Genomic DNA, 17194 nt, shown 5'->3' on the forward strand with positions numbered 1-17194 from the left:
AAGTTGGGCATCGAAGGTGAGTGTTCGAATAATGAGGCGGAGTATGAAGCTTTATTGATAGGGCTCGAAACGGCTCTAAACTTGGGGGCTAGAGAGCTCTTAATTCGTGGAGATTCAGAGTTGGTTATTAAGCAACTAACTGGTGAATACCAATGCGTTAGTGAGAATTTAATGAAATATCATTCGAAAGCAGTTAAAATGTTAAGAAGTTTTGATGAAGTCGAATTATGTCATATCCCTAAGATCGAGAATGCTGAAGCGAATGTTTTGGCACAAATTGCGTCAGGTTACCGGCTACCTCGGAAAAAGTTTAAAGAGCTAGTAAAGGTCAAAAGAAAGTTTATTCCTAGTTTTAAGGAAAGGAAAGTGGAGTTCGAGCAGGAGGTATTGGTCATTAGTAATTTGGATGATAGTGATTGGAGGAAACCTGTTGTGAAATACTTGCAAAACCCAAATGCACCAACAGATCGAAGAACAAAGTATCGAGCTCTAAGTTACTTGATTTTGGATGACGAATTGTTTAAAAAAGGGGTGAATGAAGTTTTACTAAAGTGCCTAAGTGAAGAAGAAGCGTTTCGAGCAGTCAAGGCCGTTCATGATGGTATGTGTGGGGCGCATCAGGCTGGCCATAAGATGAAGTGGACATTGTTTCGACAAGGAGTATATTGGCCAAATATGTTAAAAGATTGCATTGAATATGCCAAATCTTGCGCCGAATGTCAGAAGCATGCTGGCATCCAACATGTACCGGCAAGTGAGTTACATTCGATCGTGAAACCCTGGCCATTTAGGGGGTGGGCGTTGGATTTGATAGGTCAAATACATCCTTCTTCGTCTAACAACATGACTATATAATAGTGGCTATCGATTACTTCACTAAATGGGTCGAGGCCATTCCGCTGAGAGGTGTCGACCAAGATACGGTTATTAGTTTTATTCAAGAACACATAGTATTTAGATATGGGATCCCTGAGACGTTAACTACTGACCAAGGGTCAGTATTTACTGGAAGGAAAATGGCTCAGTTTGCTGAGGATTTTGGAATAAAACTGTTAACTTCAACGCCATATTATGCTCAGGCGAATGGACAAGTCGAAGCAGCTAATAAAGTTTTAATTAACTTGGTTAAGAAACACATTAGTCAAAAGCCGAGAAGGTGGCATGAAACTTTGAGTCAAGTTTTATGGGCTTATCGAAATTCGCCCAAAGAGGCCACTGGAGTAACTCCTTTTCGACTTACGTACGGGCATGAGTCAGTTTTACCGATCGAAATATGCTTACAGTCCGTTAGAATTCAAAGGCAATTCGAGATTCCGTGTGATGATTATTGGAATATGATGTATGACGAGTTAATTGAATTGGACGAGGAAAGATTAAATGCTTTAGAAGTTATGATTCGACAGAAAGAACGAATTACTAAAAGTTATAATAAAAAAGTCAAGTCTAAGGCATTTAACGTTGGAGACTTAGTTTGGAAAGTGATCCTTCCAATGGACAAAAAAGATCGAGCATACGGAAAATGGGCCCCTAAATGGGAAGGGCCATTTAAAGTGATCAAGTGTTATTCAAACAACGCGTATTCGATTGAGGAAATTGGAACGATTGCTCGAATATTGACGATAAATGGAAAATACTTAAAAAGGTTTAAGCCAGCGATTCATGAGATAAAAATCGATATAGAAATGTAGTGCATAAGCTGAAAATAAATATGGCGAAAACGCCATTAGAGAGTACATAGGGAAATAAAGTGGCACAGGCGCCATGTAAAAAAAAAAAAAAAAAAAAAAAAAAAAACATGATCAACAGAAATAAGAAGACTAAAATGGTGGAGTGGCTTTCATGGGAGCATATCGACCCTTGAGTTTCTTAAGTCGCTTGTCAACCTTCGCCTTCTTGTTTTGAAGCTCAGAAATTTCGCCTTCAAGCCGATTCTTGTCTTTCACGTGAGAAATGGCCTTGGCAGCAACTTCGGTTTTTTGTTTCTTGAACTTGGCCAGATTGGCTTTGAGGGATTTTTCCTGTTGTTGAAGTTCGGCAATCTGTTTCAAAATTTCATTAAGTTGCATTGAGTCAGCTTCTTCGAGTAATTTGATGGAATCCACTTCGGTTTTAGCTTGGTCGAATGATTCAGCTGCTTGTGTGCACTCAGTGAATTTGGAGGCTAAGTCTTGACCGACAAGTTTGGCTTGGTCAAGGGTCGAAAGTGATTCGTCAAGAAACTCTTGAAATTCTTGAATGCCCTTTTCTTGTTGATCAGTGAGGTCCTCATTGCCAAGGTCAGCGATAAGTTGCTTAATTTCTCGGCCTAAGTTAGGATTCGAGTTGAGGGCAGAGAATAAATCTTGCTCGAACGTAAGAGATCGCAGCTTGTTGATCATGGTGGTGGCAGTGTTCAGAGTGCTTGTGCCTTCGTTTTGCATAGATGATTCTTGGCTTCGACTGGTGCTAAGAGAGACTTGACCGCTGATGAGTTGCTCAAGGGCTAATACTGGGTCATCCATGGCAAGAGCGTCAAAGTCTTCGATAGGAATGGACTGAGGAGACTTCCTGCCAGCAACAGGGCTCCAAACCTTAAGGGCTTTTTCTTGGGTCTTCGAAACTTTGGCAATGGGTGAAGGGATAGGCTGACGGTCTTCGTCAGTATCTGACTTTTCGGCCGAAGCACCAAGGTCCTGCGTAAAGGACTCATTGTCAGATGAAACATAACTAACTATTCGACCAGAAGGATATTGAATTCGTAATGGTTGAAAGTTTAAAAAGTCATCAAGACTTTGGCAGTCTGAAGAACTGGAATCAGAAGAGTTCGAAGACAAATGGATTACTTGAGGAGGGGGCTTTGGTTTCGAGGAAGTGTCCTGAAGAAGAATGCAAAAGGTAAGTACAAGGATTAAGGAATAACGAAGAAAGGAGTGTTGAACGAAAAATACTTACTTGTTCTTGCTGAGTTTTGGTCGGAGAAGAAGCTCCCGAACTTTCGCTTTGAGAGGAGCCAGAATCTTCTTGGTCAGTTTCTGCTTGTTGCTCCTCTTGATTCGGCTCAGCCCCGGCACGTTTCTTTGCAGAAGAGATCGGTGGATTCTCTTCGTTAATGTCCGAGGCTTTAGAGTTAGCATTGTCTTGTGCAGCTTCATCTGGATTGACAGTCTTGGAAGAAATGTTCTCGTCTTCAGGAATTGGGTCTACCTACAAAATATAAGGGAAGAAGATGAGTAAAAAAAAAAAAAAAAAATAGGAAAATGAAATGAGAAAGATAGAAGATAAGATTACCAAAGTTCTTTCTGAGTCGTCCTTTTCGGATGAAATTCTTATTTTCTTTCGAGCATCCGAAGTCGAGCTTTGAGAACCTCTCTTTCGAGCCTGGAAAATATATAAGATATGGATTTGGAGTCGAATAAAGGGTAAAACAACGCATTAACGAATATACCTTAGGGACGTTCTTTTGTTGAACTGGAATGCCTGTTGAATTGTCGGAACCTTCGTCTTCCTTGCATGGAACCTTGGGTATTGGTTCGGCTGAAGGAAAAGGGGTATAAGTACGAGAGTAAAGGAAAAAGAACAAAAGTAAGACGAGTCTATCTAACCTTGATGAATTTGTGTAAGGACTTGGACGTGACATGAGTTAACATGAACGTATCCGGGGTAGTTGTGCAAGAAATATTTAGTCGAAGTAACCCTTTTCGGAAGTGGTAAAAGACTTTGTATAAAACATTTGTATGTAAAATGGTCGAGCCACTTTGGGTAAATAACAGGTAAAGCCAAAGCCATGTCACTGGTAGGAAAAGCTGGAAATTTTGGACAATAATGTCGAAGAGTACAAACATATTTATCCACAAAAGGGGGAAAAAGTTTAATTTTTAAAACTTTGGCTTTGACCTTTTCTTTTAAAACTTCCGCCGCTTCCGAAAGGGTTAAATTCAATCGACCTGGAAGATAAACAGTTTTGAAGAATCTCTGAAATGACTGGATTTCTTTGATGAGCATACCTCGAGTTTTCTTTGTAGCCTTTTTCTGCACAGATTGAAGAGCTTCAGTCATCTTTCCAATACAAACTCCTAAGGTGGTCTGAATAGACTTGTAGTAGGTCGACCACCAAACTTCAAATTCTTTAGTGCAATAAAAGGATGGTTCGAAAGACAGAGGTTCAAGACGAAGAGCAGACGTCTTCTTGTCATAATAGTTGAGGGCTTCATAAAAAGAGTCGACATCTTTGTCGCAAAACCCTTCATTGCAAATGGCATCCTTTTTTGAGAAAAGAGGGATAGGAACGATTTGACATAGGCCGAATTGTCTAGCCACAAGTTGAGGCTGGTAACCCAACACGTTCACCTCAGATTTTTTGAAACCAAGGGGAAGAACTTGAGGTCGGAAAAATTCCCTCCAGATGCTAATACATTCAAGCTGTTCGCCCGGAGATTCGCATGGGAAAGGTCGGACAAGCCATTTGGGACCAGTAGTTGGAGCAGCAAATGGAGCAAGGTCGGGAGTAAAAGAGGTCATTTCCATAAAAGCAGTAAAAAACTCACGGAAAGTGGTTTCTGGATCGACTTTATCTTTGGAAGGAGTCAAGCAATTAAGTCGAAAAGCAGCAATAGAAGTCGAGACATTTTGTGGACTTGGAGTTGAGAGTTTGGTCTCAAATATGGCATTTAGCCAAAGTTGAAGAAACCATAGAGGTCCAGCAAAAAGGATGTTTTTCTCGGCTCCAGAGGGCTTCTGAAGAGAAGTGATGGCTTGACTCAAAGAAAGGTAAAGTTCGCCTAATAAAACTTTACTTAAACAGACGTCGGTACCTTCGTGCAAAAGCTGAGCAAGAAGCACAAATTTCTGAGGAACTTGAAGAGACTTGGAACAAAGGAAGAAAGCAGAGAGCCAGAACAACAAGAAAGCTACATGTTCCGAGTCGGAAACATTTGCAGAGGTTTTGTCGTGGTTTCTCAGAATGAAGCTTTTGTAAGTTAGATGGTTATAGTCTAATTTGATTTCTTTCTTAACAGGCCGGTCGAATGTAAAAGAAGAACCTGTAGGTCGAAGACCGGCAATAGCAGCTACATCTAAGAGAGTAGGGGTAATCATTCCCTGAGGAGTATGAAAGGTATTGGTCGAACGCTCCCAAAAGAAGAAAGAACTGGCTAACATTGCTGGATGGTAGACAATTTTCGACCTGGATAATTGGATTATGTCAAAAATCCCTAAAGTTTTCCAGAAATCTCCTTTCACTTTCTCGACTTTGTTTAACCATTCAATGTAGGGATTCGTCTTCACTGGAGGTGAAGAACGGAAAGCTCGAGGGGGGTCACCTAAAAAGGACAGATTGTAGGAATCCCTAAAGGCCAAGATTTTCTCATCCGGTAAAGGTGAAGGAAAGAATGCAGATGCATTTCTTGGGAAAATAGTTTGGTAAGGTCCTAGATATGCATGCAACTTATCACCAATGGAGAAGGGAATAAGTACCTGAGAATTCCAGATCTTAATCTTTTCTTCTTCATTGGGAGGTTCTGGAACAAAGGTCCTCCCTTCAACTTCAATGGGTTTTAAAAGAGAAACCGCAGACGGAACTTGAGAAGAGGATGTGGAAGTCATGGTGGTGGCCGGCGAACTGGAAGATGATGATGATGCAATGATGGTGATGGTGAAAGCTCGCGTAAACCGAAATGGTTCCGGTAGAGCTTTGGAATATCAAGGAGTTGCAGGGTTTGGAAATGGGATTTTTCAGAGAGAAAAGCTAGAGGTTGAAGAAGAAGTGAAGTGGAAAAGTTTTTTCCATCTATTTATAAGTCTGGAGCTACAACAAGATGGACGGTTGAGATTGAAGCGGATGCCAAACTTTTGTTTAATAGAATTTATTTGTGATCCGTTTAAATTCTGAGTGGGGTATGGCAGTTTTCCTTGGAGAACGTGTCTGACATGATTAGACATTTATGATAGTGGAGTGTGGAAGTTACTAAAGGTTAAAAGAGACTTTTACTTGTCAGAAATGAAAAAGGGGAAAACTGACATATAGTATGTGGTCGAAATTAGGTAAGTCGAAAATATCATTTTTCTGATCGAACAAATGATATTTTGGGGGGCATCTGTTAATTGCATATAATTTCGACCTATTGTTGGACATTTCGATTGGAATTTATACTGGGTTCAACCTTCGAAGTCGAAAGTTAAGGGAATCAAGGAAATTTATCAAGTGTTCAACGACTTCGACTGTAAAGTACTGTTTTTCGAGATACGGAGAGTTCCATATGAGAAGCCGGTTTGTCTTTGAAAGATGATTCACGAGGGACACGTATAGAATAGAAAGACACGTGTAGGACGAAGCTATGTTCAGAAGACACTTGTAATAGTTGTATTAATTGACCGTTAGAAGTCAGTTACATTTTAAGTCTATAAATAGCAGGTTTGTAGAAAGAATAGGGGTTCACAATCTTTACTCGAAAACTCTCAAGTGCTTACAATCGATCACAATGATTACAAGCCAAGTTAGAGTGAAAAAGTAGGGATTCGTGTAACACTTTGCATCTTATAGTTCATTATTATTATTCAGATTCAGAAAGTTCATTTATGTTTTTATCATTTAAGTCGAATTTATTCGTTTTGTTTCTAATTTGTTATTAAATTTCTTTAGTTTTGAGTGACTAAATTTAATTCATTTTCACCAAAGAACCCAAGAGGACTCGAATCCAGTCCCAGATTGATCTTTGGATTCTTTATTTGTGTTTACCAAAATTTGGTGTAAACAACAGGTTAACAAAATTGACGATGAGATGACTTTTTACTTTTTAGATGCCCATCATTATTATTTCAGATATTTAAAATAGACAAAGTAAAGAGGGAAAATTTACTATAGACCAGTTTTTTGTGGTCTAAAGTTACACCACTACTTGTTGACCTGGTAGTGTAGGTAATATTATAATTTTTGAATATTCTTAAAAAACAAATAATTAATTTATAAAACATAAATGGATTAATTAGTAAGTATAGATTAGTAGTTAATTGAAGGTAAATTAATGTGGTAAATGTGGGAGGTGAAATGAGAAGGTAAATCATCATTAATTAATCTACTCCCACTTACTCCAAGAGTTAATTAATCTACTCCCACCAACTCACTACATTTTCAAAATTAGATCTCCCTAAATCAACCCTCAACCCATTTGCCTTTTCTTCAAGAGAATTCTTCTAGGGTTCATGTTGAGTAAAATGCCCTCTGAATCCCACCTTCATCCAAACCTCCCTTCATCGTTTCCGCCGCCTCTCCTCTTCCTCCAAACCCACGTTCCCTCTGTTGAAACCCACCCTCTGGTGAAACCCACCTTCATCGAAACCTTCATCGTTGGCATCCTCTGGCTCCTCTTCTCCAATTCCACCTTCCCTCCGTTGAAGCCCTCCCTCCGGTGAAACCCACCTTCATCGTTGGCATCCTCTGGCTCCTCTTCCTCCAAACGCACCTTCCCTCCGTTGAAACCCACCCATCCGGTGAAACCCACCTTCATTCGAACCCCAACATCGTCCTGCGTGGCCTGTTCTCTTCCTCCAAAGCCAGCTTAATCGCTTCGTGGTGGTCGTTTCGTCTTCTCCAGATCTAGCGAATCGCTTGTGACACATCGCGTGGCCTTTTCTGCCTCCACCGAATTGTACGTTGTTCATTTCCCCCAGATTACTGCGATTTTTCTGTTTTAGGGTTCAATTTTGGGTTTTCAAATTACCGCTTTGAAGTTAATTTGAAATTAGGGTTGAATTTGGGGGTTTTCAAATTATGAATTTCACGTTATTTTGAAATTAGGGTTGAATTTGGGGTTTTTCAAAGAAGGGATTTGAAGTTGTGAAATTAAGTAGTGCATGTATGAATAGATTATGCGAATTGTTTATCCTACAAACTATGTGATTGTTTAAAAAATTGTCGATTTTTGGTTATTTTGAGTGGGTCACGCAAGAATTGTTCAGCATCGTTGGGGTTGTAGTCCACATGTACAATTTGTTTCACTCCATCACCTTTCTCCAATTTCTCCAACTTCCTTGCCTGCTTTAGAACCAGTTCATTTGTTTCACGGAATGTTTCCGGTGCTCTACATGCCGCCTTAGACATTCGCCTGCAATTTTCCCTCAATACTGTAAATCTACACAAATCCATGGGGTCCCATGCACCCAATTGTTCTCCACGCAGCTCAAGACCCTCTTTTGCATCCTTGGTCCATCTCCCCACAATTAATGATGAGGGAATTTCAGGCAGATCTAGATATCTACAAACAGCAAGAATATGATCGCATGGAATGCCATATGATTCCATCCTCATACAAGAGCATTTGAACTCACTGGTTGTTTTGGACAAAGTCACATTCAATTGTGTTTGCGGCACATGGTCACCGTGCATTGATGCAAAATCTGCTTCAAGTTCCCTTTGTCGCTGATAACTCATATATCGAAATAAGTTGTGCATAAAATCAGTCAAATTGTTCCATGAGTCTACAAACTTCCCAACTTGGGCATGTAATCCCTCAACCCGTGAGGTTGTACGAAACCCCGCGAAGAATTCACCCCGCATATATGCAGCAACCCACATCTTTTTCCGCTCATACAAATCATGAACCCACACATTGTCTTCACACCCACATTCAATAATCATTTGAGCGCATCTCTCCTCAAACTCCACAATTTCAAGATCCCAAAGCATGCATCTTGAAAACATTTGAACAAACTTTGGTTCAGCAACATTGCTTACTGCATTCCGAAGAAGATGCCAAGCACATAACCTGTGATGCGCATTTGGAAACACACTTTTAATTGCATTTTTCATTGCCGGATCTCCATCTGTGATTACTGATACTGGTGCTTTCCCCCGCATTGCATCTAACAAATTGTGAAGCAACCAAACATATGTCTCCTCTTTCTCATTAGAAACTAAAGTAGCAGCAAAGATGATTGTCTGATTGTGATGATTAACTCCGGAGAAAATTACAAGTGGCCGCTTGTACTTGTTTTTCTTGTATGTGGCATCAAATGCCAACACATCTCCAAACAATAAATAGTTGTCCAGGCTGAAACCATCACTCCAAAACAACTTGTCCAACCTTCCTTCCTCATTAGAAGTGTGTTTCCACATCAAGTCAGGATCTTTTTCCTTCAAATTACGTAAGAAAGCGATCACACCTCTCGCATCACATACTTCCACCTTCTTCTTTTTAAACTTTTCATTGTACATTTGTCTAGGTCCAAATGGAACATTTTGATATCCACCCATCTGGTTGGCAAACACACCATAAGCCTGTGGAGTGGTGATTCCTGACTTCCTAAAGCAATTCAATTGAGTAATGTCAGCCTCATTCATTCTCCTATGAGTGGGTGCCAATCCAATCAAATTTTCTTCAACAAGTACATGATTATGATCATCACAAACAGATTTAACATGCCAACGCTTGTTATCCTTATGAACATGGACCTGACAATAAGCCTTACACTCACATCTTGTGGCTTTTTTTGGAAAACGCTTTCTCTTTTCACCAGCATGAACATCAACTTCTGGCTCCTCTTTCTCTTTCCTTTTACCCTCCCTAAAGCAAACAAATCTCTGTTGGATTACATCTCCATGATTGTTTTTTAGAACCTTAGCCTTCCTCGCAGCAAATCCATGCATCCGAGCATACCAACTGTAGAACAAGTAAGCAACCTCACGATCCGGGAAGTGATAGGTGACTATATCATTGACAGATAGTTGTTTGAAATTTACCATCCCCAAATCTTCTATACCATTGATAGCAATTTCAGTAGGCGGCTCCACATCAACATTTTGTTCTTCAACCACATTTTCAGACTCGTTTTCATCTTCTTCTTCATCAGAGTCAGTCCCTTGTGCTTCATCACTTTCTTGTTCTTCATCACTCCCTTGTTCTTCACCAACAGAGACAGAGACATGTACATCACCTTCCACTCCTTCAACCACTACTCTGCCAACATGCTCAGGACCCTGGCGCACGGTGAAATTAACAAAATGTTCCCAAATCAAACAACCCATGAACACAACATGAACATGTAATCAAACACTAAATCAAACACTTTCCCAAATAACTGATTTTTCATTTATCAATCAAAAATCAAACACAACATGAAAAATCTGTTACCTGAAGTGCGGAGGAATCAAGAGCTGGTTCATCATTCGGAGTGTTCGACCTAGACTCCTGGGTATGGGAGGACATGTTCAACAGCCAGCTAACCCAACAAACAACTTTAACCACCACCGGAAAAGATCCCTAAACCCGTTCCCACACTGCAACAGAGCTGGACCTCAAACCACTGCACAGGAGGCCCACGAAAGGAAAGCTCACGAACAAAGCTCACGGAGGAAGAGGGAGCAAATCTAACGAACAGAGCTCTGCAGTACAGAGATGTCGTCGGATCGTCGGAAAAGATGGAGGAATAGAGAAAGGATGGGCCAGATCGGGTTGAAGAAGAAGAGGAACCCTAGCCATCCTGGACTTCAAGCTGAGGAACAAAGATGGTTGATGATGAATGAAAGATGAATCGGGTAGGTAGGTACATGGATTTTCAGTTAGAAAGAAGAGTTGTTTAATTTTTTACTGATGTAATTACCAGACCCAATTAGTTGTGTTAATTATGATACAGATTTAATTTTTTACTGAGGCAATTACCTGACTAGATTAGCACAAATCATATTAAGAGGTACTAACTATATAACTAATTATATATCATATATTAATTTTTGTAATTTTTAAAAAATACAAAAATACCTGCTGGACCTGCACTAGCAGGTCAAAAGCAAGTGGTGTAACCATGGACCACAAAAAAGTGGTCCATAGTAAACGGCTCCAAGTAAAAACATTAAACTTTTGACACTTTTTTTCTGGACAATAATCTTGTCATAGTTTTCTTTTCAAATAAACTTATTTTAAAATAAAAGAACTATCTAAATCAACATTGCCCCTACTAGGAAATTTATCGTACTCGCACACAGAAAGTGATTAACTCTTTTTTTTTGGTTAGAAAGTGATTAACTGTTTTTGGTGGAGTTTAATTGATTATTATGTGGACGCTATTACAGTTGTTCTGTTTTATTTTGGGCCCATAAGCCCAACCTGAGATACCAAACTGATGTACTACACTTACTTCCAAGTTATATAGGGCCATTAAACCAACATTATATTATGAGAAATACACTTTGTTAAAAGATGAAGAGATCGAAATTAGACAATAGCCCATGCATGTTGCTGAGTTCTTTTATTATTTTTGAGAAACTATATAATTTTGCCAATTCAAAAGAGGAGTGTTGAACCGTTTATAAGTGAAGAGACTCAAATATTCAGGTAGCGTTTGGTGACAGAACGGAACATGACAGAACAGAACGGAACGGGACAGAACACGATGGAACAAGACAATAATGTTCTATGTGTTGTGTTTGGTAACTCCAAATCATTATAACAGAACCATGATTTTAATTACGTATATAACTCTGCATGTTTAATATTTGATTGAGGAAAACAAATTGAACTCAACTGAACATTTTTCATAGAAACTTTTTGTTATTACTTACTTCATGAAATAATCACTTATTTCTTTAAAATAATCACTTATGTATTGTTTAAGTTGTTTCAGTATGCTATTGAAAAAACAAAAATCTAATTATTTATTTAAGCTACTTTAAGTTTGTTTGTTTAGATTAAAAAATATTGATTTTTAACTACAATTTATTTTTTTTAGAGATTTTGAGAAAATCATAAGTTGATTCTGTTTGACTATTCTAATTAAAATCACTTTCTTATCTCCTCTCATCTATCATCATAGATTTTCATGATAAGTTAAAGTAACTGTTTCAAATAATCTGTTTTCAGCTTCAGTTGAAACAAACACAAAAAGTGATTTTTTGATTAAAAAGTGATTTTTCCAAAATAAGTTGAATCAAACGCACTCTAATTGGCTCGTTTATCATTGCTTACAAAAAGTGATTTTACTTTTGAAAAAACAATTGTTTTTATTTTAATTAAGTTGATTCGTGTTTGACTACTCTAATTAAAATCACTTTTTCTTTATCTCCTCGCATCTATCATCAAAGGTTTTCATGATAACCTAAAGTAACTATTTTAAATAATCTGTTTTCAGTTTCAACGGAAACAAATACAAAAAGTGATTTTTTTAATTTTAAAAGTGACTTTTTGAATAAAAAGTGATTTTTCCAAATAAGTTGAATCAAACGCACTCTAATTGACTCGTTTAGAAATTCTTACAAAAAGTGATTTTACTTTTGAAAAAATAATTAATTTTATTTTCAGTGATTTTTTTGAAAAAGTAGATTTTCATTTAACTTTGTCAACAAATATAATAAGTGCTTTCAATTTTAGAAGTGATTTTAAACTGTTTAGATACATAAAATTTCAAATATAAATAGGGGTATTTTTGACTGTGCAAAAAGTTTAAGAGAGTATTTTGTTCCGTTACCTTCCATTCCACCCTTTTCCAGGGAACTAAAATGTCCTGTTCCTGGAGCCTTTTGTCCCACTCCGTTCCATCTTAAAAACATGACAAACAAAAAACGAAACCCATGTGTCCTGTTCCGTTCTCTTCCAACCTGTCTACCAAACGCTACCTCAATGTTTTTTAAAGTTTTTTGTGAAAGATTTGATATTCAATTCACTTGTGATTTACTCTTTAGATTAATGTGAAAACCCTTCGTAGTCTAATGCATCTCCTCTAGCCCAACTATAACTTACTTTCTCACTTTCATATATTGATTTTTTGGGTTTGTAAGTATTTTGTTTCGATGAAAAAAAAAAAATTACATGTATTTTTACCAGAAGAACTTAGAAGCCGAAATGGGTAAATAGTCAACTTGGTCCCTAAAAGTGTCCACCGCCTTCAACTTCGTCCCTAAACTTTCAAAATGACGCTCGTGGTCCCTGAATGTGCAAAATCTCCCTCATTAGTAGTCCCTGGGTTAAAAAAAAGCTGGCGCCGTTAACATAAGTGTGACTTGAATTTTTTTTTTTGTCAAAATTGAAGCTTATGTAGCATTTAACTTAGTGAGAAAGTTTTAAAAGCTTCAATTTAGTCCCTAAATCTAAAAAAATATATTTCTGTCCCCATCTTCCTCTACCTCTCCCCACCACCATCACCCTATCTCCATCTCCATCTTCTTCATCCTTCTTTTTCTACTTTCCACCCTCATCTCCTCCCTCTCATGCTCTTTGATGCTCTCCCTCACCTCAACCCTTTTTCCTTTCCAAAAACCAAAATTGTTCAACCCAAAATCACAAAACCAAAAAACCCACAGACCAACGTGGGTAGTAATAAAGATTTGCAAAATTTAATCTTAGTCTTCGGTTTAAATAATACTGAATCCCAGTGACCTTGTGAAAATTGGGGTTTGGTTTAAGATGATATAGCAGTACAGAAGCTTGGCTATTTACCCATTGTTCTATCCAAGAACATTGAGATGAGGTATAGTACCTAGAGTGTAAGGAACGTGATGTGAGATTCCTAGAGAGAATGAGAGCGTAATCGTTTTTAGAGAAAGAGAGTAACTGAATTTCAATCTTGTTATTTCTCAATTGAGCTAAGAGTCCCTTACAATTGGTATTCATCCCCTATTTATAGATGTGGAGTTGGGCTTGGCGCCTCTAACCCTTCCTAATGGGCCAGTTGGGCCTCTGAGAGGAGGCCCAAGTCCCTGGTCCGCTCGTCGCCCTTGGCTGGCGCCCCTGGGCAAGGGACCCTGGGGTCTCGCCCAGTCCACAAGTCCACAAGACACCGAGCTCGAAGCATGAGAGCTAAGTGGGTCTTTAAGTAGAAAAACTAAGGCGACGACCATGAGAAGCTAATTAATGCTAAAACTTAAGGTCTAAAGACAAAGAATAACGGCCAACATGGCTTGGTAAGTAAAGCTTTAAAGTTAACATTTTGAACTTCTGGCTACGCTCCCTTAGCGGCTCGAGTCCACAAGCGGGCTTGTGGCGATGGCGCTTGGTTTGCTCGCCTGGCCACAGTTATGCACGTGCTCTGACTTGTGATATCTTGATGCGCACAGGGCTTATGACACGTGGCAGCCGAGGTCTGCGAAATCTCAACTGCCTTCCCAAAACATCCCCTCGAATCCCCCTAAAGCCTGTCAGTTTGGATACTGGGCCAATTATCTTCAACCGTCGCGATTTCCACTTACTGTATCATTTCCACTTCCCGAAATCTCGCGACTGCAATCATTTTCCCGTCATCATGGGGCACGATTTCCCACCTTTCCTCCACATTTCTCAACAACTGCCCCCCAGCATCCCTTCTCACGTTTCCCCTTAATCATTCCCTCTTGCTTATAAAGACAATGTTCCCCTTACCCTTTAATCTTTTCACGACCACGACTTCTTGCCTCCATTTTCACGCGTGAGTCCCCTTTCATAGATCATTGCCTCAGCCTTCACAGCTTCCCACGCGTCGTCCTTCTTTCTGGCGAGTCTTCACAGCGTTAAAGTAACCTTTACTTCCTATACCCTTTTCGCAATGACACTGAGACGCCGAACCAGAAGCTCCAAACGCAACATCACCGTCGCCACCCCCTTACGGTGCGTTCCTCCTGTTGACCCCCCCCCTAGGGGGAGCTCCGCTTGAAGAAAAAGACATTGTTGCCTTCCCAACGAGGACCAGAGAATCCTTGCCAGTTCCCACAGTAAGAGCCCTACCCGCCTGGACGATGCCTAACCAACCGTCTAGCTTAGATCAGTGGTCATCCATTTGTGAAGTTTCTTCGGAATCCGGTGGGTTTTGTCACGAAAACCTCTTGACAATCTTATGTATTACGGTGTTTGCGTAGCCTCCGAGCGCCCTTGGCTCCGTCCTTAAGACAACCACGTGGGTGTTCCCCACTTCTTCTACGCGTATGGGTACATGTTCACAAGTTTGGGAATCAGGTTTCCCTTTTCTCCCTTTGTTTGCTCCGTGCTCCATAGTATCAATGTCGCTCCCAGTCAACTTCACCCCAACAGTTGGGCCTTTCTGCGATGCTTCGAAATCCTCTGCGATGCGATCCAGCAAGAGCCTGAACCCTCCCACTTCTTCTAGTTCTATCGCGTGTACGCCCAGCTGTCGCCGCCGCGTAGCTGGGTTTCCTTGGAAGTTAGACCCGGACGTCAGCGCTTCAACCCTTTTTCGTCCAACATCACCGTTGATCTACCTTGAAATTCTTCAGGGTCGTGGTGTCCCATGAGTACCCCGAGGTTTTTACCCAGAGGGACAAAACCGCCCGATTCCCTCTCTACTGGACCCAAGAGGTGCTCCAAGTAGTTGACCCGCCTGAGGATTCCCTGACCCCTGAAAACAAAGCTGTCATCAGCTTTCTGGCTGGACTTCCGGTTTTAGACTACGCTCGTGTGATTGGTAAATCCTTCCCCTCATTTACTTCGTATTTCCTATTTCCTATTTCCTGCTAGCTCATCCTTGCTGTTCTCTGCTCCACGAAAAATGCGCCACGCCAATGAAGACCTTCAGGCCGCCTTTGAGAAGAAGAGAAGCGTCTCATTTCCCCCTCGAGTTAATTTGAAGGGCGACAAGACGTCCTTGTTGAAAGTCCAGGCAAGTGGGAAGCGGCCTCTCGGCGAGGAGGCCCCTCGCCCTTTCCCTAAGAAACCGCACCTCGTGTCTGTTGCATCGTCCTCTGACGAGGAGAGTACTCCTGTTATCTCCGCAACTTTCTATGAGTTTGAGGAGACTTCTAAATCGAACCAGCCCGGCGGACTTCAAAGGTGACTCCAGTTTCTTCGCCCAACGTCCGAGGCAACTCTGTTGACAGATCTTTCCCCAATACGACGGTTGTCCCGTCGTCTCCTGGTCAAAACTCAACGCCATCTGCTAGTGTACCGCCGCCGCCCCTGAGGCATAATCCCGCCCCGCCCTCGGGCTCTGCAAACCAGGGATTGCCTTATTCCCTATTTTTTACGTAAGCGCAAGTCGTGAGGATGGATGAAGTGGTCAAGCAGCAGGGTTTGGACAGAGTTTCGGAAGGAGCATTGGCGACAGTGCTCCACGCCTTATATTGCTACAAGCGATCCGCCCAGGATGCCGAAGGGTTGCAATCAGAGGTGGTGTGCCTCCGCGCCCTCAATGCTGAATTTATTGAGGAACGCCAAGCGCTCCTTGCCCAACTAAATACCAAAGAGGCCTCCTTTTCCAAAGAGCTGGCCGAGCAGACCAGCCGTGCTGAGGTTAGCTTGGAATTTCGAGACAGGAGAATTTCTGACTTGGAAAAGGCCCTTGCGAAGCTTCGGCAGGAGGTGCAGCTGGAATCCGAAGCGAAGGCGGATATGGTGGCTTCTAAGGATCAAACCCTTTCTTTAATGGAGACTGATCTCGAAAACCTTCGTTCTGAACTGGCGAAGAAAAACGAGGCTTTATCTATGGTGAAAACTCAAGCTCAACTCGACGCGAAGGCTTTAAAGGAAGAAATGAGGTCAGACGCTGCTGCCTTTGCCGTTTTTTAGCGCGGCCGTGGCCTTTTTCTCGCCAAAGCCCAAGTCCAACATCTTCATCCCCCAATCGATCTCCGCCAGATGGGGGCCTTCAAGAGGGTTACTCCCACCGGGTTGGTTGGTATCGACGATCCCCCGGCTTCGTCGCCGAGCGTTTCCTGAACGAAGAAGATGTAGAGCAAAACGAAAAATGTTAGCAGCTTTTAGGTCAATCCTGTAACAATGATCTATTTTCCTGTTGTTTTTCAATGAGAATTTCGAGTTCTTTTTGTGTTTTTCCTTGCTATGTTTCAGTTTTTTATTTTTTTATTTCTTTTCACTTCAATCGAGCTTAGGCCTTCCTTCTCCGCCGACGCCATTCCCGCTACGAGCTTTGGGCATATGCACCAAAGAGTCCTAGACTGTGAATCATGCGAGTCGTCCTTCCTATAGAGTCCTAACCCTTGCACCTTAAACGCCTCTTCCCCAAACTCCAACGGAGGGTTATCATTGACCACCGGCCAGGAATACTTATGACTTTATCGCGAGTTGCATCATTTTCCCAGGAAAACTCCTCGAGAAACTGCTTTGGCAATAATTCCTGGAGACTGAACTTAGTGTATAAATGGCAGTTAACTCATAACAGTCTTCACATCTCATCTGTTTCTGAATTCAAGCATCACAATGGCATCCTTCGAAAGTTTCACCAGCGAGCTGAGGAAGAAAGCCTTTGATGAGGATCTCTATATCAACGTTAGACATCCTGAAGATCC

At 40.9% G+C, this 17194-nt stretch overlaps 1 protein-coding gene across 1 annotated transcript; it reads right to left on the bottom strand.

The window, feature by feature from the left end:
• Positions 1–7858: 7858 nt before the first annotated feature.
• Positions 7859–9997, bottom strand: LOC130712769 (protein FAR1-RELATED SEQUENCE 5-like). Its single transcript, XM_057562587.1, has one exon. It carries the CDS (start codon positions 9995–9997, stop codon positions 7859–7861), a length of 2139 nt encoding a protein of 712 aa, XP_057418570.1.
• Positions 9998–17194: the final 7197 nt, after the last annotated feature.

Source organism: Lotus japonicus, chromosome 4 (assembly GCF_012489685.1).
Source record: "Lotus japonicus ecotype B-129 chromosome 4, LjGifu_v1.2".
Lineage (NCBI taxonomy): Eukaryota > Viridiplantae > Streptophyta > Magnoliopsida > Fabales > Fabaceae > Lotus > Lotus japonicus.